Raw genomic sequence first — 27,725 nt, 5'->3', positions numbered from 1 at the left:
GAGTGAGGGAGAGCAAGGAAGAGACTGGGTGAGAGTGAGAGTGAGGGAGAGCAAGGGAGAGAGTGGGTGAGAGTGGGAATGAGGGAGAGCAAGGAAGAGAGTGGGCAAGAGTGAGAGTGAGGGAGAGAGTGGGTGAGAGTGGGAATGAGGAAGAGCAAGGGAGAGTGTGGGCGAGAGGGAGAGCGAGGGAGAGCAAGGGAGAGAGTGGGCGAGAGCAAGGGAGAGTGGGTGAGAGCAAGGGAGAGAGTGGGCGAGAGCAAGGGAGAGAGTGGGCGAGAGCAAGGGAGATAGTGGGCGAGAGCAAGGGAGATTGTGGGCGAGAGCAAGGGAGATTGTGGGCGAGAGGAAGGGAGATTGTGGGCGAGAGCAAGGTAGATTGTGGGCGAGAGCAAGGGAGATTGTGGGCGAGAGCAAGGGAGATTGTGGGCGAGAGCAAGCGAGATTGTGGGCGAGAGCAAGCGAGATAGTGGGTGAGAGTGGGTGAGAGTGAGGGAGAGTGAGGGAGAGCGAGGGGGAGAGTGGGCGAGAGTGTGAGTGAGGGAGAGCAAGGGAGAGAGTGGGCGAGAGTGGGCGAGAGTGAGAGTGAGAGTGAGGGAGAGCAAGGGAGAGAGTGGGCGAGAGTGGGAGTGAGGGAGAGCAAGGGAGAGAGTGGGCGAGAGTGGGAGAACGAGAAAAATGGGAGATGGAGAAAATGGGGGAAAGAGAAGATAAGGGAAGAAGCCTTTTCAGATAGCAGTAAAAGAAAGGAGAGGAAGAAGCACATATTCACGTGAAAAAGAAAGTACACCCCATGTAAAGTTTTGACTTTTCCGTATATTTCAACATACAGCAATTTGATGTTCATTTCAACAATATTGATAGATAAAGGTGATATAATGTAACAAATATCATGAAACATTTACATTTTATCGTCCATTGTATAATTTAAATAAACATAAATGCAAATTTCGCATGTGGAAAAAGTAACTCCACCCTTGGCTCTAATAGGTGGTATTGCCCCCATTTGGCAGAAACAACCTCAAGTAGGCGTTTCTTATAACTGTCTACCAGTCTCTGACATCGACTGGGAGAAATTTTTTCCCACTCCTCCATGCAGAATTCTTTCAGCTGTGCGATGTTTGAGGGGTTTCTTGCATGCACAGCTCGTTTCAAATCCCCCCACAACATCTCGATGGGAATTAGATCCGGGCATTGACTTGGCCATTCCAGAACGCTCCATTTCTTTCTTTTCAGCCATTCCTTGGTGGATTGACTGGTATGTTTAGGGTCATGGTCATGTTGCAAGGTCCACCTTCGGTTGAGCTTCAACTTTCCGACAGATGGCCTCACATTATCCTCAAGCACCCTCTGGTACAATGAAGAATTCATAGTGGATTCTATGATGGTGAGCTGCCCAGGCCCTGAAGCAGCAAAGCTGCCCCAAACCATAATATTTCCACCACAATGCTTTACAGTTGGTATCAGTTTATTGTGGTCAAATGCTGTCTTTGGTTTTTGCCAAACATGTCTTCTGGTACTGTGGCCAAATAGCTCTACCTTTAACTCATCTGTCCAGAGCACATTGTTCCAGAGTGCGGGTCTTTGCCTCAGTATTCATTGGCAAACTTTAGTCTTGCCCTGATGTTCTTTCTAGACAGCAAAGGTTTCCTCCTGGCACACCTCCCATGTAGATCAAATTTGTGCAGCCTCTTTCTAATGGTAGACTCGTGCACTTTGAGATCAACAGTGGCAAGAGCAACGTGTAGGTCCCGTGATGACATTCTGGGGTTCTTAGAGACTTCTTTCAGCATCTTGTGGTCTGCTCTCGGGCTGAACTTGCTGGGGCGGCCTGGCCTGAACAAGTTGGCAGTTGTTTGGAATCTTCTCCACTTGTAGATGATCTTCCGGACGATTGATTTCAAATTGTTTGGAGATCTTTTTCAATCCCTTCCCAGACTCGTAGGCATCTATAACCTTCTTTCTGAAGGCCTCAGAGAGCTCTTTTGATCGAGGCATGGTGACGCCGCACACTTCAACAACAAAGAGCAAACCAAACTAAATGTCCGAGGTTTAAATAAGACAGGTTCCTCCAAGATTCTCTCTAACGATGTTCTAATCATTTGCACCTGAGCTGGAGCACCTGATTCTAATTTTAGGTATTTGAAGTAGTGATAAATGTAGGGGTGTACTGTACTTACTTTTTCCACATGCAAAATTTGCATTTATGTTTATTTAAATTATACAATGGACTACAAAATGTAAATGTTTCATGATATCTGTTATATTATTTCACCTTTATCTCTCAATATTGTTGAAATGAAGATCAAATAGCTGTATGTTGAAATATGTTGAAAAAGTCAAAACTTTACATGGGGTGTACTTACTTTTTCACGTGACTGTATGTGGAGTCAAGAAAAGGGGTAAAATTTTGCCATATTAGGCAAACCATAAATAGGTAGCCCCTTCTTCAATTTATACGGAATCCCTTACTAAAGAGTATATTTGAGGCCATACAACAACAAAGCTTCCGGTGCTTTCATCAACACACCAACAACAACAACAACATGCATTTTAAGGCCATTTTCCCTGCTAGAGCGGGGGTTAGCCTTGCGGTCCCCATGACAATCTTCTCCATGTTGCCCTATTTTCTGCATCTCTCCTTGTTAACCCCCTTGCCCGCATTTCTTCTTCGACCATCTTTATCCAAGTCTTTCTTGGTCTTCCCTGTCCTCGACTTCCTTCTACATTCATTTCCATCACTCTTCTCAACCAGTCACTTTCATCCTTCCTCAACATATGACCAAACCATCTCAACCTGTTTCTCTTCACAGCATCCATCACAGGCTCTATTCCCATCATCTTTCGCAATTCATCATTTGTCTTCCTCCCTCTCAACGATACTCCGCACATCCATCGAACCATTCGCATTTCCACCCTTCGTTGCTGCTCTACGTTCATTACCCATGTCTCGCTCCCATAAATCATAACACTTCTCACACATGCAGCATACACCTTTCCCTTCAGCTTCAACGACACTCCCCTCCTCGTCAGCACGCCACTCAGTTCCCAAAACTTCTTCCATGCATATCTCACTCCAGCAACCGTTGCCGAGTCTGATCCACCTTCTCCATTCAGCATGTCTCCGAGGTAGCAAAATGTTTTCACACCTTCCAGCTTCACGCCGTCTCCAAGATCCAACTCAACATTTCCTCCATCTGCAGCTCCCTCTGTGCACACCTCACATGTTAATGTAGCTGCCACACTGGTGAATGACCCTCTCAGACCACTACATTTTTGATGAACCCACTCAGCGCACATTCTACATTGAATGGAGTTCACTCCGACACCCTTCCTGCACACAGCACAGGGCCATTTCCCAGTTCTTTCCACCTCACCACATGCTTTACCACTTGCCATCACCTTCGTCTTTCCGATATTCACCTTCAGACCTTTTGTCTCCATACATTCCTTTCACTTGTTCATCTTTTCCTTCAGTCCATCCATACTTTCCGCAATCAACACCAGATCATCTGCATACAACAACTCCCACGGTAAACCCTCCTTTACGTTCCGAGCCAGCACCTCCATCACAGCTACAAATAGTAGTGGACTTAGTACCGACCACTGATGCACTCCCACCTTCACCTCAAACTCACCACTGTTCCCATCCTTCGTCCTTACAGCTGTGCACGCTCTTTTGTACATTGCCATCACTACTCTGATCAACCATTCCTCCACTCCTAACTTCCTCAATGCCCATGTCAATACTTTGCGTGGAACCCTATCGAATGCTTTCTCCAGATCAACAAACCCAAGAAACAACTTCTTCCTCTTCTCCATGTACTTCTCCTGCAACTGCCTCACAATGAAAAGCACGTCTGTCGTTCCTCTTCCTGGCATAAATCCAAACTGCATTTCGTCGATCTTCACTTTCTTCCTTATCCTCCTCTCCAACACCCTTTCCAATACCTTCATTCCATGCTCCAATAACTTTATCGCTCGGTACGAGCCACACTCCAGAGGGTCACCTTTCCCCTTGTATAGAGGGACGAGGGTACTCAGTTCCCAATCCACTGGAATGCGGCCTTCTTTCACCGCCAGATTACAGATCTCTGTCATTCTCTTCACACCCCAACTTCCTGCTGCCTTCAACACGTCTCCCACAACTCCCATCGGCCCTCCGCTTTTCTACTCTTCATTGCTTTTATCGCTTCCTCAACTTCCTTCTCAGTTATCTTCTCTGCCGGTCCTAAAACTGGGTTACTCTCTATGTTGCCATCCCATTCATTCTCTGTATTCAACAGCATTTCCATATATCTTTTCCATCTTCCTTTAATTCCATCTGGGTCCACAACGATTTGTCCCACTTCATCCTTCAAGCAACTCACCCCCATCACATCACACCTCTCTTTCGCTATCTGCTTTGCAATCCTGAATACTGCTCTCTGACCCTCTTCCGAATCCAAGCGTTCTCTGAACATTTTCCTTCATGCCTCCTGCGCCTTTGCTACCTCTTTCTTTGCAGCATTCTTGGCTGCCTTATAACTTTCATGCTCTGCTGTTTCTGCTCCCGTACCCTTCGCCTTCTTCGCCTTCATCAACACACCAATGGCTACATATTGCATTAGTAACAAAAAAAAAGCAAACGTGCAGATACATAACATTTTGAAATATCCTGCTCACATACGAACAGACAGGGGTGAAAATCATACCTTCAGTGGCAGAGGTAATAAGGATGAGTGAGGGAGAGTGATGGAGAGCAACGGAGAGAGTGGGTGAGAGGGAGAACAAGGGAGAGAGTGAGAGTGAGGGAAAACAAGGGAGAGTGGGTAGGAGGGAGAGTGTGGGAGAGCGTGGGCGCGGGAGAGAGATTAGACTCCTACCACTTGCAGATCCCACAACAAACAAAATTCTTACTTCAACTCTTTTTTTCCCACTCTTCCACTTTCTTCCCATGTAACTAATTACCTGTTGACTACCAGTTTGGTTTGAGTACCAGTTTACTGGTAATTCCCTGTTTGTTGTTAAAGGCGGCAAAAAGGGTTGGCGTCAGGAAGGGCATCCGGCCGTAAAACATTGCTTCAAAAAGGGGACCAAAAAACAACAACAACCACGGTTCCTGAAAAAGGCCAACCCCTGCTATACGGGGAAAAATGGCCTCTAAAGGTGGTTTACCAGTTAGGTGATCAATTGGTAAAATGGTTTCAACACCAGCAAGAGTACAGAGCAAAATGTAAAAGTTGTTGGTTTCTGACATCATTTCAACACAAATGCAGACATACTGACAACAACTTATGTGGACAATTATCGGGAATGACCCTTCGCCATGTCTGTTCCCCACCATCCCCACCCCCTCACGGTCTGCCTCTGTCTGCCTCTGTCTATGCCTGTCTGACTGCATGCTTGTCTGCATGTCTGTCTGTCTTGAAGAAGGTGGGATTACACCATCTTGGATGTGGGAGATCTGTGGGTCGCTCCTGGGAGATGAATCAGCTATCTGTGTTCCACAGGCCTGTTTGAGAGAACTGGCCATGGCTATACAACAACAACAACAACAACAACAACAACAACAACAACAACAACAACAACAAATGTGGTCCAAAAGGCTCCCCCAAACATCAGTCGATAAACAATGCAACATCTTCGTGTCGCCGTGGTTAAAGGGTGGTCTATTTGTGTCATGTGAAAATGTTCTATTGAGCAAATTAAAGCGATTTTTTATTTATTTTTTACATTTTACCCCTGATATAGCATGGATGCAGAGCAACTATACGTGCATTAGAGGCACAGCCTCACACGTAACAGAGGAACGTAACAGAGGAACGGTGGGCGAAACCTACAAGTGGTTACAGGATATTCTACAACAAACTGACAATGAAACAAGCAATTTAACCAAAAGCTTGACGTTTTGAAAAAGTAGAAGCAGATAAGCGGAAATGAACAAATACAAGAAGAAAAAGGCGTAACATGTCACAGCCCCAAGTTACCGGCACTTTTTTTTTGCTGTACCAAGTTAAAAGCTGTCAGTCGGCCATCTTGGATCTGATCTCGAAAAAAAATGACGTGCATATGTAAGCCATCATTCATTTATCGGTGTCAAATTTGAACAACATCGGTAAATGCATCTCTGAGAAATGGTCGAGGACGTGGTCAATGTCGCATTTTTCTACAACTAAAATGGCCGCCAGTCGGCCATCTTTGATCGCATCGCGAAACAAAATTATGTTCCATCATTTATCGTCTTTGTGCCAAGTATGAACAATATCGGTGAATACATCTCCAAGATATGGTTGCAGACGCACAGATGCCCAAGACAAAATCCATAAGCCGCATTTTGGACAAGTCCAACGGGGGCTAATAAAAGTCTGAGGGATTGAGCGGCAAGTGGGAGACACAGGCAAACAAGAAGTCAATTAATTTATAGCTTGTGGGGACAAACCAGCATGAGCTTTCGGTGTAAGACTTTTTGTTTATCACCTGCATAGTATGAATACAGGGTTGCCAAACAGAAATATAGGGACCAACTGTATTCATGTTTCCCAGTATAATGTTCTCGTGCAGTGTTGGAACCGACGAAACACCAAGCTAAACCGTATCTAATGAAGACAGAGTCGTAGTAAGTTTCACCATTTACTTTCACTCTTCTCCATCAAGATGTTGTGGTAAAAACTGTAAATAAAAAAACAATACAAAAAATACATTCAGTGTCGTTCTTCCATTGTACATAGATGTAAATAAGAATATTGCACTATAGGCCTCCAGGGCAATGGCAGTGCTATAGTATAGGCCTCCAGGGCAATGGCAGTGCTATAGGCCTCCAAGGACAATGGCAGTGCTATAGGCCTCCAGGGCAATGGCAGTGCTATAGGCCTCCAGGGCAATGGCAGTGCTATAGGCCTCCAGGGCAATGGCAATAGTATAGGCCTCCAGGGCAATGGCAGTGCTATAGGCCTCCAGGGCAATGGCAGTGCTATAGGCCTCCAGGGCAATGGCAGTGCTATAGGCCTCCAGGGCAATGGCAGTGCTATAGGCCTCCAGGGCAATGGCAGTGCTATAGTATAGGCCTCCAGGGCAATGGCAGTGCTATAGTATAGGCCTCCAGGGCAATGGCAGTGCTATAGTATAGGCCTCCAGGGCAATGGCAGTGCTATAGGCCTCCAGGGCAATGGCAGTGCTATAGGCCTCCAAGGACAATGGCAGTGCTATAGGCCTCCAGGGCAATGGCAGTGCTATAGGCCTCCAGGGCAATGGCAGTGCAATAGGCCTCCAGGGCAATGGCAGTGCTATAGTATAGGCCTCCAGGACAATGGCAGTGCTATAGTATAGGCCTCCAGGACAATGGCAGTGCTATAGTATAGGCCTCCAGGGCAATGGCAGTGCTGTGAGCCCGTACACAATTGCAAATAAACTGTTTCTAAAACATCTTATAAATCGTAAAACATGTCCAATGTCAAATAAACCAACTTACAGCATTGCTTTAGGATGCAAATGGATTGCACTGAGAGCATGCAACACATGTCTATATCTTGCCTCAGAGGAATCAGGAAGAGCCAAACAGGAAGTGACCAAATAGGAAGTGACATCGTTGCATCACATGAGTAAAACTAATACAAATTCTACAACAGACTTTGTTAAGCATTTAAGTAAGCTATTCACTTCTCATTTTCCACTAGAAACTATTTAAATTATTTACATATGACATTTAGAAAGTTAACTAAATGCCTTAAAGGCACAACACACCCAGCACGACCACAATGAGGGTAAAAATTCTTAACCAACCCCAGAAGTCAATCCTGTTCTTGCAATGTAGACACTTTTTGGAAAATCTTGAACAGCGATTTTGTCGTTTTAAAATGGATTCACCCAAAGTACTTGAGTATGAACAGAAATTACTATTCAGGTGAACAAACTGCACAACATAATGTTCTTTTAATGTCAACAATGAAGCATTTTCCTCTTTTTAATACTTTGGTGTAAGGCTCGTAATAGAGATGACACACACACACACACACACACACACACACACACACACCTAAACCGAACACTTAGCACAGCCACTGAGCTTGGGGGAAGTGCGGTTACTACCCGGGATACTCTGGGTAGCAGTGACGGCATAACAATGGCGCCGCTTTCCTCACCGTACTCAGTGGGGCATTCCCTCAAGAGGAATTTCCTCCTCCCCATGGATGCCAACCGATGGGGATTGTCCGTGTTCTATCCTTTTCAAGCTAGAAACGCAGACATACTTTTCAAGCTAGAAACGCAGACAAGGAAGCAGCATGTACCATTTTTGAAATCTTTGGTATGGCTTGAACCGGTCCAAACCGGATGGGTGTTTTTTAGGAGACACCATCTCCTAACTGGATGGCGGTTGGCTCCCTACGGAGATCATCTGCCCTTTGCCAGGTGTTGTTTTTGGTCCAGGCAGGATGTCTCAGTGACCCTCCCCACAAGCAAAGCCAGTGCGGGGTGTCGGTTTAGTTTGCCGACAACCCGACCGTGCGGCAGGTAGCGCTGGGTTACGTTACCAGTGGCTGTCCCAAAAGACTAACCTAACCAACACTTTTGAAGATGATCAACCTCATTACCAATTTCATCTGTTTGTGATGCAAAATGTCATTGTGATCGTCATCAAGCCTCAACATCGGTATCAAGAGAATTCCACTTGATGATCGACCTCAGGAAAAGTAAATAAATAAGCAAGCAAAATAAATAAATCAATTACATACATACATACATACATACATACATACATACATACATACATACATACATACCACACCACACCACACCACACCACACCAATGTCAGTGTTGGTCGTGAAATTAAATGTGCTGTTTAAAAAGTAAACAAGTGTTTTGTCTGCAATTTTATGAGTGCAGACAGTGTACACACCCATGCACCTGCCTCGCATTGTACATCCGGTCAGGTGCCACAAGGGCGGATGAAGGTTGCCTTAGATTATTTTTTGTAATTGCACAAGAAGTAACTACAAAAAGCAATCAAAGATTGGAAACCATCACCAGTAATTTCTTCATAAAATACGTACTATAAAACTACACATTTTAATTATACCGTACATACTTTATAGACGTACTTGTACCATACATGAAATACGTACTATAAAACTACTCACATTTTAATTACTAGGGCATGCCCGTACTATATATAAGCTAGGACGTGCCCGTACGTGGGTGCCCGTTCCTTGCCAAAAAAAAAAAAAAAAAAAAATTTGTGTAGGGGTGTGTGTGTGTAAACATCCTAGGGCGTGCCCGTACGTGGGTGCAAAAAAACATGCGTGCAAACAACAACAAAAAAAAAACTTTGAAACCACGTGGCAGTAACGACCACAGAACCCCCCCCCCCCCCTCTATTTACATGAATGGTTTGGTCCATTCGCAACGACCACAGAACCCCCCCCCTCTATTTACATGAATGGTTTGGTCCATTCGCAAAGCCAAAGCGAACGACCACAGAACCCCCCCCTCTATTTACATGAATGGTTTGGTCCATTCGCAAAGCCAAAGCGAACGACCACAGAACACCCCCCCCCCCCCCCCCCTCTATTTACATGAATGGTTTGGTCCATTCGCAAAGCCAAAGCGAACGGCGAACGGCTAAATCGCCATAGCTCGGTAAGTACTTGTCCGATTAATTTCAAACCTTGAAAAGGCACATCCTCGGGTCCCCAGCAATATACCTGGCAAGTTTCAAGTATATCGGACCGGTAGTTGTCGAGAAACAGCGGTCACAGACAAACAAACGTACAAACGTACAGAGATTACTGGAATTATAGATAGATACCGTACATACTTTATAGACGTACTTGTACCATACATGAAATACGTACTATAAAACTACTCACATTCTAATTATACCATACATACTTTATAGACGTACTTGTACTGTACATGAAATACTTACTATAAAACTACTCACATTTTAATTATACCGTGCATACTTTATAGACGTACTTGTACCGTACATGAAATACGTACTATAAAACTACTCACATTCTAATTATACCGTACATACTTTATAGACGTGCTTGTACCGTACATGAAATACGTACTATAAAGCTCTTTCACGCTCTTTCACAAGCCTCGATTAATGTTAGCTCTTTCACAAGCCTCGATCTTGTATACCAAAAAAAAAAAAAAAAAAAAAAAAAAAAAAACTGCTCACATTTTAATTATACCGTACATGCTTTATAGACGTACTTGTACTGTACATGAAATACGTACTATAAAACTACTCCCATTCTAATTATACCGTACATACTTTATAGACGTACTTGTACCGTACATGAAATACGTACTATAAAACTACTCACATTCTAATTATACCGTACATACTTTATAGACGTGCTTGTACCGTACATGAAATACGTACTATAAAACTACTCACATTCTAATTATACCGTACATACTTTATAGACGTACTTGTACCGTACATGAAATACGTACCATAAAACTACTCACATTCTAATTATACCGTACATACTTTATAGACGTACTTGTACCATACATGAAATACGTACTATAAAACTACTCACATTTTAATTATACCGTACATACTTTATAGACGTACCTGTACTGTACATGAAATACGTACTATAAAACTACTCACATTCTAATTATACCGTACATACTTTATAGACGTGCTTGTACCGTACATGAAATACGTACTATAAAACTACTCACATTCTAATTATACCGTATACTTTATAGACATACTTGTACCGTACATGAAATACGTACCATAAAACTACTCACATTCTAATTATACCGTACATACTTTATAGACGTACTTGTACCATACATGAAATACGTACTATAAAACTACTCACATTCTAATTATACCGTACATACTTTATAGACGTACTTGTACTGTACATGAAATACGTACTATAAAACTACTCACATTCTAATTATACCGTACATAATTTATAGACGTACTTGTACCATACATGAAATACGTATTCGCGAGATCTCGGAGTCTCGCGATCTGCAGTCTCGCGAGATCTCGGAGACGGTGGGAGGGATTTTCGAAGCTAAGTCTGTTCACAATTGTATTTTGTCGAAACTGTATTTATCTTTCGGTGTGTGAAGTTATTGTGTGCAACTTTGGTTGTTTCTCGGTGTTTATCTTTCATAAATTGATCGTCTGTTTGCCGTGTCGCGAGCAAGGCCTTTGCCGCATCGCGAACGATTTGAAATCGAAGTTAAGTGATTGTTCCCATTTGTATTTTCGTTATAACTATTTATTTTATGGTGTGTGTACGTATATTGTGTCCCGACGAAGATTTTTCGGTGCAAATCTTTCATACCTGTATTGAAAATCGTGTTAATTCGTGTCGTGTCTTGAGGCCTTGTACAGTGTACACTGTACAACCTTGAGGCTTTGTTTTTCTCTCAGCGGTCCGTCGTTTGTGATCCAATAACTTTCGTTCTCTGTATTCCCAGTCTTTTCACCCATAGCCTACTTCCTTGTGTAAATCTCAACTAAAAAAAAAAAACTAAAAAAAAACATTCCTTCTCTGTTCTCATTCGTTTATTCATTCTTATTCGTTCGTTCGTTCTTCGACCACGTGTTTCTCCCCCATTTCCCCAGATAGTTTTCACTGTTATTAACCTTCAATGTTTACACTTTCCCCTCAAGTTATGTATTCCGTCATCTTTTATAACACCTTTTTCTTCTTCTTCTTTAAATTTCGACTTGCTCACCAAATCAATTCATCCCAAAAAAAATATCCATCTCCTATAGTGCCTTTTTTCTACATTCCCTAAACTCTCCTGCACTCCATCCTCCATCCAGCGTCCTTAAACGTATTTTTAACTCAAAGGTCACAAGAAACTCATTTTGCAATAAATGTTCGTTTCCCATAAATCGTACACTTTCTAAAATCCAATCTCACCCCTCCCCTCCAAATCTTCCCCATAACCCCTCCGCTCCAAATCTTCCCCATCACCCCTCCCCTCCAAATCTTCCCCATCACCCATCCCTTTCAAATCTCCCCCCTTGCCCCCTCCCTCCTAAACTACCCCCTCACCCCTCCCCGCCAAGACGCCCCCTCGCCCCTCCAAATCTCCCCCATATCCCATCCCTTTCAAATCCCTCCCCTTGTCCCTTCCCTCCCAAACTCCCTCCCCTTGTCCCTTCCCTCCCAAACTCCCCCCTCACCCCTCCCCTTCAAATCTCCCCACCCTCATTGCTTCTCAATTTCCCCCCTCTCACTCCCCCTCCTCAAAGCATCCTCCCCGCTTCTTCCCCCTTCCAACTCTCACCTCCATCTCCCCCAACCTTCTGCCTCACTCTTCCCCCTCCTCAAATAACACCTCATTGTGCCTCACCCAATCACCATCAAACCTTTTGTCCGCCCCATCCTTCCCTTTCTCCGAGCTATTCTGAAATCTCTGACACACCTTCAACAGCTCTCCCTACCTCTTCCACCTCTTCCACATCTTACCCTACCCCTCCTCCCCCCTGTTCTGAATCTGATGCTCCCTCTTCCTCTTCATTAACGGTATGGACCTCAAACATCCGGGGCCTTCGTTCAAACTTAACTGATCTCTCCATACAGGTTGCTTCTGTCAAACCAGACGTGATCTGCTCAACAGAAACTTTCCTCCTTTATGATGTCTCTGATTCCTTAGTATCTCTCCCGGGCTACTCCCTCCTCCGGTATGATAGACCTGAGCCTCGTGCTGGAGGTGGGGTTGCTATCTTTATCAAAAACTCTTCCTCACTCGCCCTGCACTGCACTCTCTCCACCTCACCCCCAGGAATACCTCTGGCTACGGCTTCCCCTTTGCTCCCACCTCTTGTTCATATGTGTGTTGTACCGTCCACCAAACAGTGATGACTCCATCTACATCTCGCTGTCTGATAATATGGACCAACTTCTATCTACTCATCCCAACTCTCTCTTCCTCATATGTGGTGATTTCAACTGTCATCATGCCAGTTGGCTGGGTGTGGGTACCTCTCTCACCAGCCATGGCTCCTCAGCAAAGAACTTCTGCGACTCACTGGGACTGACACAATCTGTCAATTTCCCGACCCGGATCTCAGTCAACGGAACATCTTCTCTTCTGGACTTGGTTATGACTAACTTCCCTGAAAATGTCTGCTGCTCTTCTTCTGCTCCAATCGGATCATCTGATCATGTCCTTGTTAAAGTGGACATCTCTCTGACCATCCTCAGGGAGCCTGCTCAGCGTCGACGAGTCTGGCATTTCACTCAGGCCAACTGGCATGGTCTTCAAGCAGCCATCAATCATCTGGACTGGTCTCCCATCTCTACCACCTCTGACATCAACTCATCCTGGGAATTCTTCCAAAGTAAATTGCTCTCTCTCATGCACAGATTTATCCCATCTCGTCTTCAGTTGTCATACCCTTCCTCCCGTCCATGGTACACGGAATCTTGTGGTGAGGCTGTTGCCCAGAAACAACTTGCCTTCGTCTCCTGGAAAGCAAATCCAACGGAAGGAAATCTCATTTCCTTTCACAAAGCCCGAAACAAGTGTGTGTCCACCCTCAGGAGAGCCAGGAAACAATATCTCTCCGTTCTCAAGACCGAACTCTCTTATCTGTCTCCCTCTTCCAAATCCTGGTGGCATCTGGTCAAATCCGTTTCTGGTGTTTGTTCCCCCTCCATCCCCTCCCTTACCTCAAACGGCTACACAGCTGACTCCGCACGTGAAAAAGCTGAATGCCTCAACTCTGTGTTTGCCTCTAAATCTTGTGTCCCAAACCCATCCCTCTCTGTACCCACCATACCCAGTCGTACCCTGCTGCTCCTGGACTCCGTGTCCTTTCCTCCTGACAAGGTGGAAAAGTTTCTGTCAACCCTCGACTCTGATTCTGCAACTGGACCCGACGGCATCAGCCCACGGGTCCTAAAATCCTGCTCTGCCGCTCTATCTCACCCTCTCTCTGTTCTCTTCACCCTCTCTTTTGCTCAAGGTCAACTGCCATCTGCTTGGAAATCAGCCAACATCACCGCTATGCACAAAAAAGGTGCAAAAACAGATCCTAGCAACTACAGACCAATCAACCTTCTCCCAATTATCAGCAAAGTCATGGAATCCATCATTGCTTCGGATATGAAATCTTTCCTCTTCTCCAATGGCTTGATCTCTGATCATCAATTTGGTTTCAGACCAGGTCACTCTACTCTGGACATGCTGCTTCTGCTGTCTCAACAATGGATGGAGGTCCTCAATGCCAAACAGGAAATTAGAGCTGTCTCCCTCGACATATCACGTGCCTTCGACACGGTCTGGCACCCCGCTCTGCTCACCAAACTCTCCTCCTTTGGTATCCATGGAAATCTCCACGCATGGCTGGCGGACTTCCTCTCTAGTCGTCGTCAACGTGTGGCCCTGAATGGGTTTCTCTCATCTCCTCTTCCTGTTCAGGCTGGAGTTCCCCAAGGCAGTGTTCTGGGCCCCGTGCTTTTTCTGGTCTTCATCAATGATCTCTCTGACTCTCTTGAAAATCCTCTCTATCTCTTTGCTGATGACTCCACTCTCTGCCGCTCCATCCCTCTTCCCTCAGATCGGCAGTCTGCAGCCTCCTCACTCTCTGAAGACTTGGACAAAATCACAGACTGGTCAAACAAGTGGAACATGTCTTTCAATCCTGACAAATCTGACACTCTTACTATGTCTCTCCGAAAAGATCGACTGGACAACCCTCCCATCTACTTTCTCAACAATCCTCTCCAAGAAGTTCTGTCGCTCAAGCTTTTGGGTCTCACTATCTGCCATGATCTTTCTTGGGAAAACCACATTTCCAAGCTGGCCTCCAAAGCCAGTCGCCGACTGGGCATCCTCCGTCGTGCGAAGTCCTTCCTCGGCACACCTGAGCTCCTCACCACATACAAGGCTTTCATCCGCAGCTCAATGGAATACTGTTCTCCCCTATGGGCCGGTGCTCCTGCCTCACACCTAGCTCGGCTTCACGCTGTTGAAACCAAAGCTTTCAGAATTATTGGAATCTCCCGCGATGAAGCTATCTCTGAGGGCCTTTCACTCACTCACCGCAGGCAGGTAGGTGGTCTTTCTGTCTTCTACCGACTCCTCTCCGGCCTTGCACCCCCAGCTCTCTCTGTGCTCTGTCCCCCAAATATTCCTACAGGTCGCACAAGATCTGCCAGCAACCCTCTGATGGTTAAACTGCCGAAATCTCGGCTCTCTGCTCACCTTCACTCTTTCATTCCTCTTTTCTCCCGCCTCTGGAACAAACTCCCTCACTCCCTTCAATCCCACTCCTCCCTCCAGGTCTTTAAAACAGCTGTTCACCACCATCTCTTATCTTCCCCCATCCAAAACCTTGATCTTTTCTACCCTCGCTAATTCACCCCAGATCCACCTTGTTTGAAATTCCAACTTCTTTCCTGGAAGTCCTGGCAGTGTCCATATGTTTTATACCTCTCCCACCGCCCCCTTCCCATGCCCCCCCCCCCCCAAAGCCCTCGCCCTCTCTCAGATCTCTCGATGTCTCCATGTCTCTCGGTCCCTGCTCTCAAATGTTGTTTGTGTCCTTACCCCTCTCTCCCCATCTTGTCTACCGCTCCCGATGTTTTATGTATCGGTTTGTCTTTATGTTTTATGTATCGGTTTTTTATGTTTTTTATGTTCATGTTTTCTTTGTTTTATGTATCGGTTTGTCTTTTTGTGTGATTAATGTTCGCTCTTTCACGAGCCTCGATCTTGTATTTAAAAAAAAAAAAAAAAAAAAAAAAAAAAATACGTACTATAAAACTACTCACATTTTAATTATACTGTACATACTTTATAGACGTACTTGTACCATACATGAAATACGTACTATAAAACTACTCACATTCTAATTATACCGTACATACTTTATAGACGTGCTTGTACCGTACATGAAATACCCTCTTCTCTGGCGAGGGTAAAAATAATTGTTCAATTCTGAAATTTTCCAATTGTCTATCCTGGACAAGTTGTGCGGCAAATGACATCAACTGCAGTCAAAGCTTAAGTTTGAGCAAAACCAAAATGGAGGCCAACATAGTCATGCATGTTGTGGTCAGGGCTTAACATCGATGGTGGTCTTTCTGTACGGGACAGGGAATTGTATTCAGACAAGGGAAATGAACACGTCTTTCAGCAACCGACTCCAAGGTGGCTGATCCTTTTTGTTATCGACGTTTGTTTTGTTTTTTCTTAAAGTTACTTTGTGTATTAGAATCTGCAAAACATCACACAGTAAGTATTGTGTTATTATTATTATTATTATTCAGGAGTCTAAATTGTCATCATTCACCAGTCCGTGTGACACCTGGTTTAAAGGTTGGCCAGGTGAGACTAGGTCGAGATTCGAGAATTAAATTAAGTTTCAGGGGGGAAAAACATTTGGATACGAAGTTGAGGCTCATGGAGGAGCTATATTACATAGAGTGTTTAGGACGTAACAGAACAAAAGGAACAATAGAAAGGGGAGGGATGGAGGACAAACCACTGACAAGGTCTGAGGAACAAAATAGAGGGAGACGAGGAGAAATAAGGGATGTGGGGGGAAATGAGGGCTATGGCAGAATGCCAGACGTGGACAATATGGATACAGAAGGAAACTGTCATGAAGGAAAGACTGGAAATCTGGTGGGATGTGGGCTTAGAAAGGGTTCATGGGGGTAGAAAAAGGTTTTGCTAGTTGCATCATTTTTGGGGGCACAGTTGTGCCACTGATGCAGTGCCCCCTGTTTCCAGTAGGCTGGTACTCATTTTGCCAACCTCGGAAGGATGGCAGGCTAAAATCAACCCACCTGATGTTATTTTAATGGCACGATAAGGGCTCAAACTCAAGCCAGCCAGCTTTACCGTTAAGCCAACGGCAGGCTTATGGTAGATTAGTGAACCAGATTGAAAGCTGCATACCTGATAAGAAGCAGAGTTGGACAGGTACAGTGAGTGGTTGCTGGCTTAGTTTAAAACAAAAAAAAAACAAAAAAAAAAACCAAACAGTTCCGTGGACCGGCTTGAAAACATACAAGGTTAATTTTGAGCCCTGTTGGGATATAGGGGTATGCGGAAGTTCATCGAGAAGGTGACCATCCCACCAGATAAGATTCACAAGAGACTGTCAGCGCAATTTAATGAAGGAAGCATGTATTTCAGGAAGTTGTATTTAAACAGTCCAATGAGTTCAACATCGAAAAAAATTAATAGTAAATAAACTTAATTGGTGAGCAATCGTGAGCAAATTCTCACTTGCAACCAAATGCTGTCACGGAAATGGACATAAAACGTGTTAAACGACTAATATTGGAGAATTTCCCAATTATAATGTGGAATTGCAGTATAATTAAATGTCAATGTTGGAAGCATGCAAGCAATCGGTTCACATTTTAAAAAATAGAACAGCACTCGGGAGAGCGGACATCTCCGCCAGGCCGAACAGTTGACCTTTTGCATCCACCGATAGGCCAGATCTGCATCAGGACCTGAACCAAAATATATTCCCTTGTTTGTGTCACCTGCCCAACTCATCCACAAAGTTTTGGCATAATCCATCCACAACATCGAGATATCATATGTTGTTGTTGGCCATATCTCTCAATGGTGACGAATCACTTAAAAATTCTCGTATCCAGACCTTCACCAAATTCCAATGAATCCAGCCTTGTCACACACACAACCTGTCCACTAAGTTTCGTCCAAATAATTCCAGAGATATCCCACTCACAGACAAACAAAAGGACAGACAGACAGACAAACAGACAAACAGGGGTGAAAACATAACCTCCATCCAGCTTGACGCAACGAAAAACAATACGCAGACGATGCCCAGATATATGCAGTCTCAGGACACAACTCCAACATGCAAAATATGACCGATCCTACTCCCTTTCCCTCTTCGCTTCTGTAGTCCAGATTTGTTACCATTTCCATCACTTTTAAAACCACATAAAACATCTCAGTTGCATCAATTTTCCCAAATGATGGAGACGACTCAAAATGGCTGAGTACTGTCGAAGTGTATATATACAGTCACGTGAAAAAGTAAGTACACCCCATGTAAAGTTTTGACTTTTTCAACATATTTCAACATACAGCTATTTGATCTTCATTTCAACAATATTGACAGATAAAGGTGATATTGAAGAGCCGCGGCTCTTGCTTGATACGGACGAAATGACGGGCAAGACACAAACTCGTCCGAGAAGATATTTATTCTCAAAACCAACTCGGGAACTCTGAAAAGCCCGTTTATCGGGCTGCATTATAAAGCACAACTAGAAACCGAAACCGAAAGCCACGCCTCTCAAGCGAGGTGTGCTTCGGTGGTCACGCGATCAACAGGTGTAGCTGTTTATACCCGCACGCGCGGCACGCTTTGGTGGTCACGTGACCAGCCACTCTGGCGCCGTGGTTCCCCGCCGGTGACGTCACCGGCGGCTGGAGCAAGGAGATTCTGATGCTGGTCTTGCTTGGGGGACCCATGGGTCGCTACAATATAATATAACAAATATCATGAAACATTTACATTTTGTAGTCCATTGTATAATTTAAATAAACATAAATGCAGATTTCACATGTGGAAAAAGTAAGGACATCCTTGGCTCTAATAGGTGGTATTGCCCCCTTTGACAGAAACAACCTCAAGTAGGTGTTTCTTATAACTGTCTACCAGTCTCTGACATCGACTGGGAGAAATTTTTGCCCACTCCTCCATGCAGAATTATTTCAGCTGTGCGATGTTTGAGGGGTTTCTTGCATGCACAGCTCGTTTCAAATCCCCCCACAACATCTCGATGGGATTTAGATCCGGGCTTTGACTTGGCCATTCCAGAACCCTCCATAGCTTTCTTCTCAGCCATTCCTTGGTGGATTTACTGGTTTGTTTAGGGTCATTGTCATGTTGCAAAGTCCACCTTCGGTTGAGCTTCAACTTTCCGACAGCTGGCCTCACATTATCCTCAAGCACCCTCTGGTACAATGAAGAATTCATAGTGGATTCTATGAAGGTGAGCTGCCTAGGCCCTGATGCAGCAAAGCTGCCCCAAACCATAATATTTCCACCACCATGCTTTACAGTTGGGATCAGGTTCTTGTGGTCAAATGCTGTCTTTGGTTTTTGCCAAACATGTCTTCTGGTACTGTGGCCAAATAGCTCTACCTTTGACTCATCTGTCCAGAGCACATTGTTCAAGAAGTGCTGGTCTTTGCCTTGGTGTTCATTGGCAAACTTTAGTCTTGCCCTGATGTTCTTTCTGGACAGCAAAGGTTTCCTCCTGGCACACCTCCCATGTAGATCAAATTTGTGCAGCCTCTTTCTAATCGCAGACTCGTGCACTTTGACATCAACAGTGGCAAGAGCTACCTGTAGGTCCCGTGATGACATTCTGGGGTTCTTAGAGACTTCTTTCAGCATCTTGTGGTCTGCTCTCGGGCTGAACTTGCTGGGGCGGCCTGGCTTGAACAAGTTGGCAGTTGTTTGGAATCTTCTCCACTTGCAGATGATCTTCTGGACAGTCGAATGATTGATTTCAAATTGTTTGGAGATCTTTTTAAATCCCTTCCCAGACTCGTAGGCATCTATAACCTTCTTCCTGAAGGCCTCAGAGAGCTCTTTTGATCTTGGCATGGTGATGCTGCGCACTTCAACAACAAAGAGCAAACCAAACTAAATGTCTGAGGTTTAAATAAGACAGGTTCCTCCAAGATCCTCTCTAACGATGTTCTAATCATTTGCACCTGAGCTGGTGCACCTGATTCTAATTTTAGGTATTTTAAGTAGTGATAAATGTAGGGGTGTACTTACTTTTTCCACATGGGAATTTGCATTCATGTTTATTTAAATTATACAATGGTCTACAAAATGTAAATGTTTCATGATATTTGTTATGTTATATCACCTTTATCTATCAATATTGTTGAAATGAAGATCAAATAGCTGTATGTTGAAAAAGTCAAAACTTTACATGGGGTGTACTTACTTTTTCACGTGACTGTATTTACAGGATTATATACTTCATTTTACTTTTTGTTGTCGTATTGTTATATTGGTATTGTCGCATTTGTTACAGGTGTTGTAGTGTTACAACAGGCGTCGTAACAGGTGTATGGAGAGGACGCAGGAGAATCGGATTGATGTGGGGAAACAACATAATGTTGATCAGGTAAAGTTCGGTAGTTCTTATTCATGAAGTTGTCCACATCACGCTTCAATGAGAGAATGAGTCAGGAGAAAGTTGAAAAGAAGTGTCATCATTCAACTGCTGTAAAATAAGATCAGCGTGAGTTAAATTGAGGCATTCTGAAATATTTTAGACTTGTATGATTTTATAATCAAGGTGAAAATGAAAAAGTCAGGCAGTGATGCACTGCATCTTGTATTTTGGTGAACAAATTGATTGCACTGTGCTGGATTGAGCCGTCCTGGCGTTTCACAGGCAGGATGGAATGAATGCTCGGGATGATGTGCGATTCGCATGCTCCAGAATGCGGCATATCGGCTAGCTGGATGAGTGTGCCTGCTCGCCTCCAAGCTGTGTAGCCTCTGAACTGTGCAGCTGTGTTCAGTGCGCTCCGTTTAAAAATCTGTGCAGCCTGAGGTTTGACACAGGTCGCGGGTGGATCCGTGCCGGGTAACATAATTGCGTGAGACACTGAAGCTATCGCTCGGAGGGAGCAGAGTGCAGGGTCGGATGGAGACTTATGTCGTTCAGTTTGTATGACGTAATGCATCATGGAAACAGGTATTTCAGTGCTTTTGGCGAGACAGTGTTTGACGTTTTATTTGAGCGACCAAATTAAAACGTCAAACACTGTCCAGCCAAAAGCACTGAAATACCTGTTTCCATGATGCATTACGTCATACAAACTGAACGACGTAAGTCTATCTCAATTATTATCTCATCAAGTCATCACCAAGATGCTAAGCAAATAACATCAAAGCACTACCACGTCAATGGGACAAGTGTGTAGGTGTCGGAGACAAATACTTTGAGAAATATAAAGTTAACAACTTCATTGTACCTTTTGATTTTACTGGCATACAAAGTCCATATCAAACATGAACAGTCCTTGTACATTTGTACATACAAGTGAATAATGACTTTGTGAGCATGGATAACGAAGCGACCGTTTCATTCCAGACAAATCTGAGCGTATACCTGCGGTGTGGGGCGCTAACCGAATTCTCACAATCTAAAATGTTGTGCCAGATCAAGCAAATGACTGACGACCTCAAAACAAAGCACTCAGTCCTCTTCCAAAATCTATAAGGCAGTCTTACAAGGCTTCTCTCTTTTCTCCTTTTAGGTCTCATGTTGGTGCTTGTATGTATAGTACATGCAGGACAAGCACATCATTGTTGTGTCTCTGTCTATACTCCGTCTCTCTCCCTCTCTATCTTTGTGTCCATCTCTCTTTGTCTCAGTCTCTCTCTCTTTGTCTCCGTTTCTCCCTCTCATGTACCATACTCTTCAAAGCGTTGTGCCACCGAACCAGCTTCCCGAGCAAGGATTATACTGGGTGGTTTGCCATTGCCTTCCCAGCAGTAGTTATGGGACGAACTTGGAATTTCTTCAGGGTGATGGCGACAGCTCGCCAACTCTTCACGAAGGACACTGTGGGTCTTCAACATCCGACCAATGCTGGCAGATGAGACGGCGAGTTTAACGGCTATTCGAGGGATGGCACGTACACATTTGATGAATTGCCCTGCCTGTGAAACACCAGGATGAGGGTTTATAGCTCAGTTGGGATTCAAACCCAGGCGAGACAGCTTAGAGACGAAACATAATATTGCAATGACATTAGGAGACAATGGACAAATAAACACCAGGTGAATGGGACTACCTTGGGGCCCCAGCATCATGAGTGCTCAAATGAAAAAGTCAAACAGGACAGCCCTCGTTGGCTGCAGAAAATGCGTCTCAAACCAGAGATTTTATATTGCTGATCAATTCTCAATATTATCAAAAAGGTTGACAATTACCTGAGAGATACAAGTCCTTTTCAAACCATTGTCCAGCACCTGACAATTATTAGAATGGTATTTCATTATGATGGTTTTCTCATCAAATCAACATGCAAGACTTGTTGGAGACCTTGCATTTCCAAACTCATGGACCATGCACATTCCCTTTCATCCACTCCGACACCATGGGACAAAAGGGCAAACTGTGAAGCGATAAGTAGGTGCTGTGAAGAACCGGAAGCATTGCAAACACGGCCATACAGTGAGAAGAGAAAGTGGAATTGTCAAACATGAGTGGAATCGAACAAATGTGAGACGAGATGAGAAAGACAATTTTGCCGAATTGCCACCGATTCACTAAGTAGAGCATGTCCTACTCGGCAGCAACCACAGTGCAATTTTCAGGCAAAAAGTTATTAGTACTGGGTCAGGTGATCACGAGGCTCCTCTTGGGTGCCACCGGAGCAACAACGAGGTGAATCGCGCAGGAGTCACATGGATGAACCTCTCAAGTGTGTGGTTGGCTTTAGGGTCAGCAGGCTTTAAGAATGGCAACAACAACAACAACATGCATTTTAAAGGCCATTTTCCCTGCTAGAGCGGTAGTTAAATATGAACAAGGGTCCAAATGAAATGATGTGGAATTGACCACAAGAAGGAATTTTTAATATATTGGATCCATCAATACATTATACACACAGTGGTGGAAAATTGAGAAAATAAAAGTAGGTTTTGATAAAATAAGAACGAAGATGAGGTTCCTAAAGTGTGTCCCGAGAGTAAAGGTCGCCAGCAAAGTAATTGTGCGCGGCCCGGTCCTTATCCGATACGTTTCTAAACGTCGTCCTACATCCTCTGGGAAAGAATAGAACCGGGGCATAGTTATGGAAGGGAGATTGAACAAAAATAGCAACCACCACCAGAACCATGGGGATCATTTGGAGTTCATCTTCTGCTTCGAGGATGTCATCGCAGCATGGCGCTCATGTAGGCCGTGCAATAGGGAACTGCCAGAGCTGAGCAACAGTGACTTGTGTTAAGATTAAAGCATGGAGCTTGTACACTAGAGATGTATTGTTGACAGCAAAAGAGAAATTCAGGAAACGTGGATTGATGCTCACTTTGTTGTCCAAGAAGACGAACTAGAGGGTTCATAGAACACCTAACACTGCAGTCTTGGCAAGCAAGGACATGGCCGAGGTCTGCGAGTGACAAACTTGATTGGTCATGATGACGTAATATTTTGTCCAAGTACTGCTAACAGAAAGGTTCTGAAAGTGATGTCGATTTATGTTGTGCCATGTTCAAAATACAACATTAAATGAAAATAAAGATGTTTCTTAATCATAAACTGACGTTTGAAGATAGAAAGACAGAGAAAGTGAAGCAATTGCTTAACCCCGCTTTTCGCTTTGCGTGCACGTGGTAACAAGTGTTGTGGCACTCTTAAACAACATTGTTGAAGATGGAGGTAGGGACATTTATGATTCATCAGGAAGCTATTTTGGCACATCCTCAAGATGGAGAAGGTTTGAAGGTCATAGTCAGGTAGATATACTTCGAAAAAATTCCAGAAGCTGTTGAATCAAAAAAGGAAATCAAAAGGGAAAGAAAAATAAAATTGAAAGGTGTGAGCGGTTGTACGACATAGCTTGATGGAAGGCAATGCATCCCCTTTCCCAACATGCTGATGGCACCTGAAAGAGGGAACCTCAGACTCGCTCCTTTCATGCTTGGCCAAGTACTTTCAGATCACGGAACGTTTACAGGAAGAATTCAGCAGGCACGTTTTGGATTTACAATGCCATCAAAAAGCTCTTGCCACTTTCCCAACATCCCTTCACATGAGACCTGGTAAATGCTCAGACACGTGTAATTAGAACTCGTCGAGTTGCAGGACAGTGCGGACGGAGGCAAATGTATTATAGAAAGAACAAAGCCTGGCACAGTTCTTTAAAGGCCTTTCACTGTCGATTTACCCAGCCAATCGTAGGATTCGCCCATTGCAATCAGATTTGTAAACTCGTGATCAAATGGCGTCTTCCCTGATCAACAACAAGCCAAAGTCAAGATCAAGAGCCAGAGCTGAGCCTTTCAGGGGCCAGAGCTGAGCTGACTGATGATCACCTTCACCTAACACTTCACATTGTGACAACTTCCATACTCATGTTGCCGCAAAGTACCACAGGACTGGTAGATGAGAGAAACACAGCCACCACGTTTGGGGGAAAGTGCCGTTACTTCCCGGGGTGTCTGGGTACCAGCGCCGCCACAACAATGGCACCGCCTTTCTCACCACACTTAGCGGGGTTATTTCTTGAGAAGGAATTTTCTCCTCCCCATGGATGCCATCCGACAGGGATTGTCCATGCTCTTAAACGTTTAAATGCTGAATGTCAAGCAAGGAAGCAGCACGCACCATTTTTAGTCATTGTAGTGACTCAACCAGGGTTTGAATCACCGACCTCCCATATTCAGAGCTGACACTCCATCCATTACACCAGCAAGTCTGCTTAAAAATAAAAACCGGGTCTGGTTAACCCTCCATAGGTGTACCCCTGGGTATACCCATTCAGTACTGATTGGTTTACCCAGGGGTACACCTATCTAGGGTTAACATTGGGAATATATACAAGGCAGGTGATATTTATTGGACATAAAGGTGTTGACTCACGGGTTAATAGCACGGTGCGGCCTACCACCCCATGTCGTGCCCATTAATTGACGCTCCTCGACCAAAACTTGGGAACCCCAGAACGAACATGTGAAAGAAAGCTTATCATACATACAGCTCGAACAATTGTCAAAAAGGACAAACGCATGCATTAAAAAGCTAATTATTTATTTTTACAGCTGCTTTTCCTAAAACCTCCCTTTCCTCACCTGTTCCTTCCTCCAAAAAGAGATTTTGCCTCCAAATTAAAAGCGCTCTAAAATAAATCAATCGACGTGGAGTAACATAAGGAGATGAATATCAATTCAGGTGCAATAGGAAAAAAAAATACGAGTCCACAGAAATATATGAAACCCACTTCCTTAGTGCTTTCCACCTTGAAGATATTTAAAGCAACTCAAAAGCCGAAGCCTTTGATGGCAACGTTGAAATTTATGCAAATGCTCCGCTCCGATTTCATCAAACTAGAGAATTCATAGAATACCTTACCCCACAAAAGCTTGAGAAGACGAGAAATGACACGGGCGGGTTTGATTGGTCGAGATGTAAAATACCATTACAGTCCTGTTAAACTAAAGGGTTTTGAAGGTGTGAAAAAGGTGATTTGTGTTCTACATTGTTCAAGTGTATAATTCAATTGAAATTAAGTAAATTTTTGAAAAGGTTCGCAGAAAGAAAAAAAAATTCAGAAGTTTACCGCCGTTGATGCAGCATCTTTTACACCACCTTATTTAACATGTGACAGTTTTGTGCCTGTTTGTGTCCTTCATGACGTCCTTAAAGACTAAGATTCCTGCTTAGAATGAATTTCAATTCTGTTCGACTGCCATACAGGTAGACAGAGTTAAAAAAAAAAAAAAAAAAAAAAAAAAAAGTTCTCAATCCTCTGTGTGTGATTTTGTTGAATTTGGAGCCCAAGAACAGGTAAACTGCAGGTTCATTTTCCGATTAATGTTCAAAATATAATATTCAATTGAAATCAAGTTGTTGCTCGATTATAAACTGACGTTTATACACAGACACAGGTAGACAAAGTGAATTAACTGCTTAACCCCACTTTTTACTTCGAGCGCGTGGGATAATTAGATCCCAGGTCTTCCAAATTTGTGGAGATAAAGGTTCAAATAAATAGACTAATCAGTAGAATAATAATAATAATAATAATAATAATAATAATAATAAGGCTTAATGAGTGTATTTCACACAATGAGGGCAAAACAATTTTTGATGAGATGCACATAGCTATTTGAAGGATATCAGTGGCATGAAAAACAAAACAAAAAGTCCAGATTAATCGAGCAACAATTGCAAATGAAAAATGGATGCAATGGGTTTGTAGGATGGTATGCAATTTAAAATATAAAAATACAAAACTGGTTCGACAATGAAATAAGTGCCCGGGGCTTGGCACGCAACAGACAGGCGAGTTCAACTCAGATGCACGCAAAACGGCGCACGGGATCTCCAGGAGAACGTGCATGACTGACGTCTCCGACATACAAGAAGCTTGCCCGCATTTGACGGCCTTTCGCTCTCGTTTAACCCAAGGATGATACTCAACCATGGATTCGGGAGAGGCTGCCAAGGAATGCCAGTGTCGTGCTGTGGGAGTTAATTCCACAATGAGTCTTGTGCTGCAGGGCCAACCCTGCCCATCGAAAAAAAAACCAAAATAAAAACCACTCCCCGTCTGGGCCACCACTCCCGTGCAGTGAGCTCCACGTCCGTCCGAAAACGGTGTCTGCTCGCGGAACACAAAAGCAAAGCGAGATCCTTGACCGACCGAGCAACACTTTACAATAACAAAACAACCAGCACCTCGTGCAATAAATCACCCCGACTTGAATAAACCTCCAACAACTGGCCTTGCACCATCAAACAATTCCATCGGTTCCAAACTCCCAACAGGGCCTTCGACGGGAGGTCCTCCTTCCAGCCACTTGATCCACGGAACGACACCACCTGTTCTCAAAGGTGAGTTTATCACGAGAGCGAGAAACAACCAAAAAGTGCACGGACCTTGGTCGTTCCTGAAGACAAAATTTCCACCATGATGGTGGTTTGTGCGGTTTAGATGCACTGCATTGGCTTTTGCCACCATGACCATTGCTGGTGGAGGTTGGAGAAAGAATGTGCAAAACCGAAAAACATTCCAATCTGTATACTACTGCTGTCGTAATCATCATTCAAAGAAAGAGAAACGTCAATGGTCGATAGGTGGATTCACATGATTTGTTACCTACCGAGACCCACAACAAATAAATAATACACAATCAGCATGCCATCTATTTAACACGTACACATCAATGTTCGCTAGGTGGGTTCACATGATTTGTTACCTACCGAGACCCACAATAAATAAATAATACACAATCAGCATGCTATCTATTTAACACGTACACATCAATGTTCGCTAGGTGGGTTCACATGATTTGTTACCTACCGAGACCCACAATAAATAAATAATACACAATCAGCATGCTATCTATTTAATACGTACACATCAATGTTAGATAGGTGGATTCACATGATTTGTTACCGACCGAGACCCACAACAAATAAATAATACACAATCAGCATTCTATCTATTTAATACGTACACGTCACGTCAATTCCTTACAGGTTATGATTAATAAATACAACTGAATGCATGTAATTAACTGATATTCATGATGAAGGTGTGTGTACATCCCAGGTGAAGGCAACGACCCCACCGAGACCACTCCAACCACCATCTCACATCTGACACCTAACCTCTGAGTCTGACCACGCAGCAACCTCCATCGGACCCCAGACCCAAACCTTCCTTACCTTCCCAACTCTTCCTTGATATCGTAGAAATCCTCCACGTTGGCCTGTTTGAAGATCGCCATTCCGGCGGGGCCCGCTCACAGCGCGATCATGCCGTCAGCCTCACGGACACAACCCACAAGGGTCGCCGGCGTCACACTCTCGACACCGCACCCTCACCGCTACCTCTCCCTCCTCCTGCCCTTCACACACAATGCCGACCCGCACGAACTTCCCGTCTTTCAGCATAAACCGGAACCTGCGAGCAACCACCGGACGCAAAACCTGCCTCCTCCTTCTTCTTCCCGCCTCCTCGGAT

The 27,725-nt window shown here is 44.1% G+C and overlaps 1 protein-coding gene across 4 annotated transcripts in view; it reads right to left on the bottom strand.

Moving 5' to 3' along the window:
• The window catches only part of LOC137412398 (death-associated protein kinase 1-like), a 290,813-nt gene extending 263,088 nt beyond the window's left edge, over positions 1-27,725 (bottom strand). For 3 of the 4 annotated variants that reach the window (XR_013622362.1, XM_078771644.1, XM_078771646.1), the window contains exon 1: positions 27,428-27,725. Coding sequence is in view for 3 of the 4 variants with exons in the window: in XM_078771644.1 (XP_078627770.1) it covers positions 27,428-27,489 (62 nt within the window). In the remaining variant the exon portion in view is untranslated. The remainder of the gene's footprint in view (positions 1-27,427) is intronic. The other variant, XM_078771645.1, reaches the window with a different exon arrangement.

Source organism: Myxine glutinosa, chromosome 2 (assembly GCF_964187855.1).
Source record: "Myxine glutinosa chromosome 2, kmMyxGlut1.1, whole genome shotgun sequence".
NCBI lineage: Eukaryota > Metazoa > Chordata > Myxini > Myxiniformes > Myxinidae > Myxine > Myxine glutinosa.
Note: the sequence above shows the minus strand (reverse complement) of the source record. Positions and strands in the feature narration are given on the sequence as shown.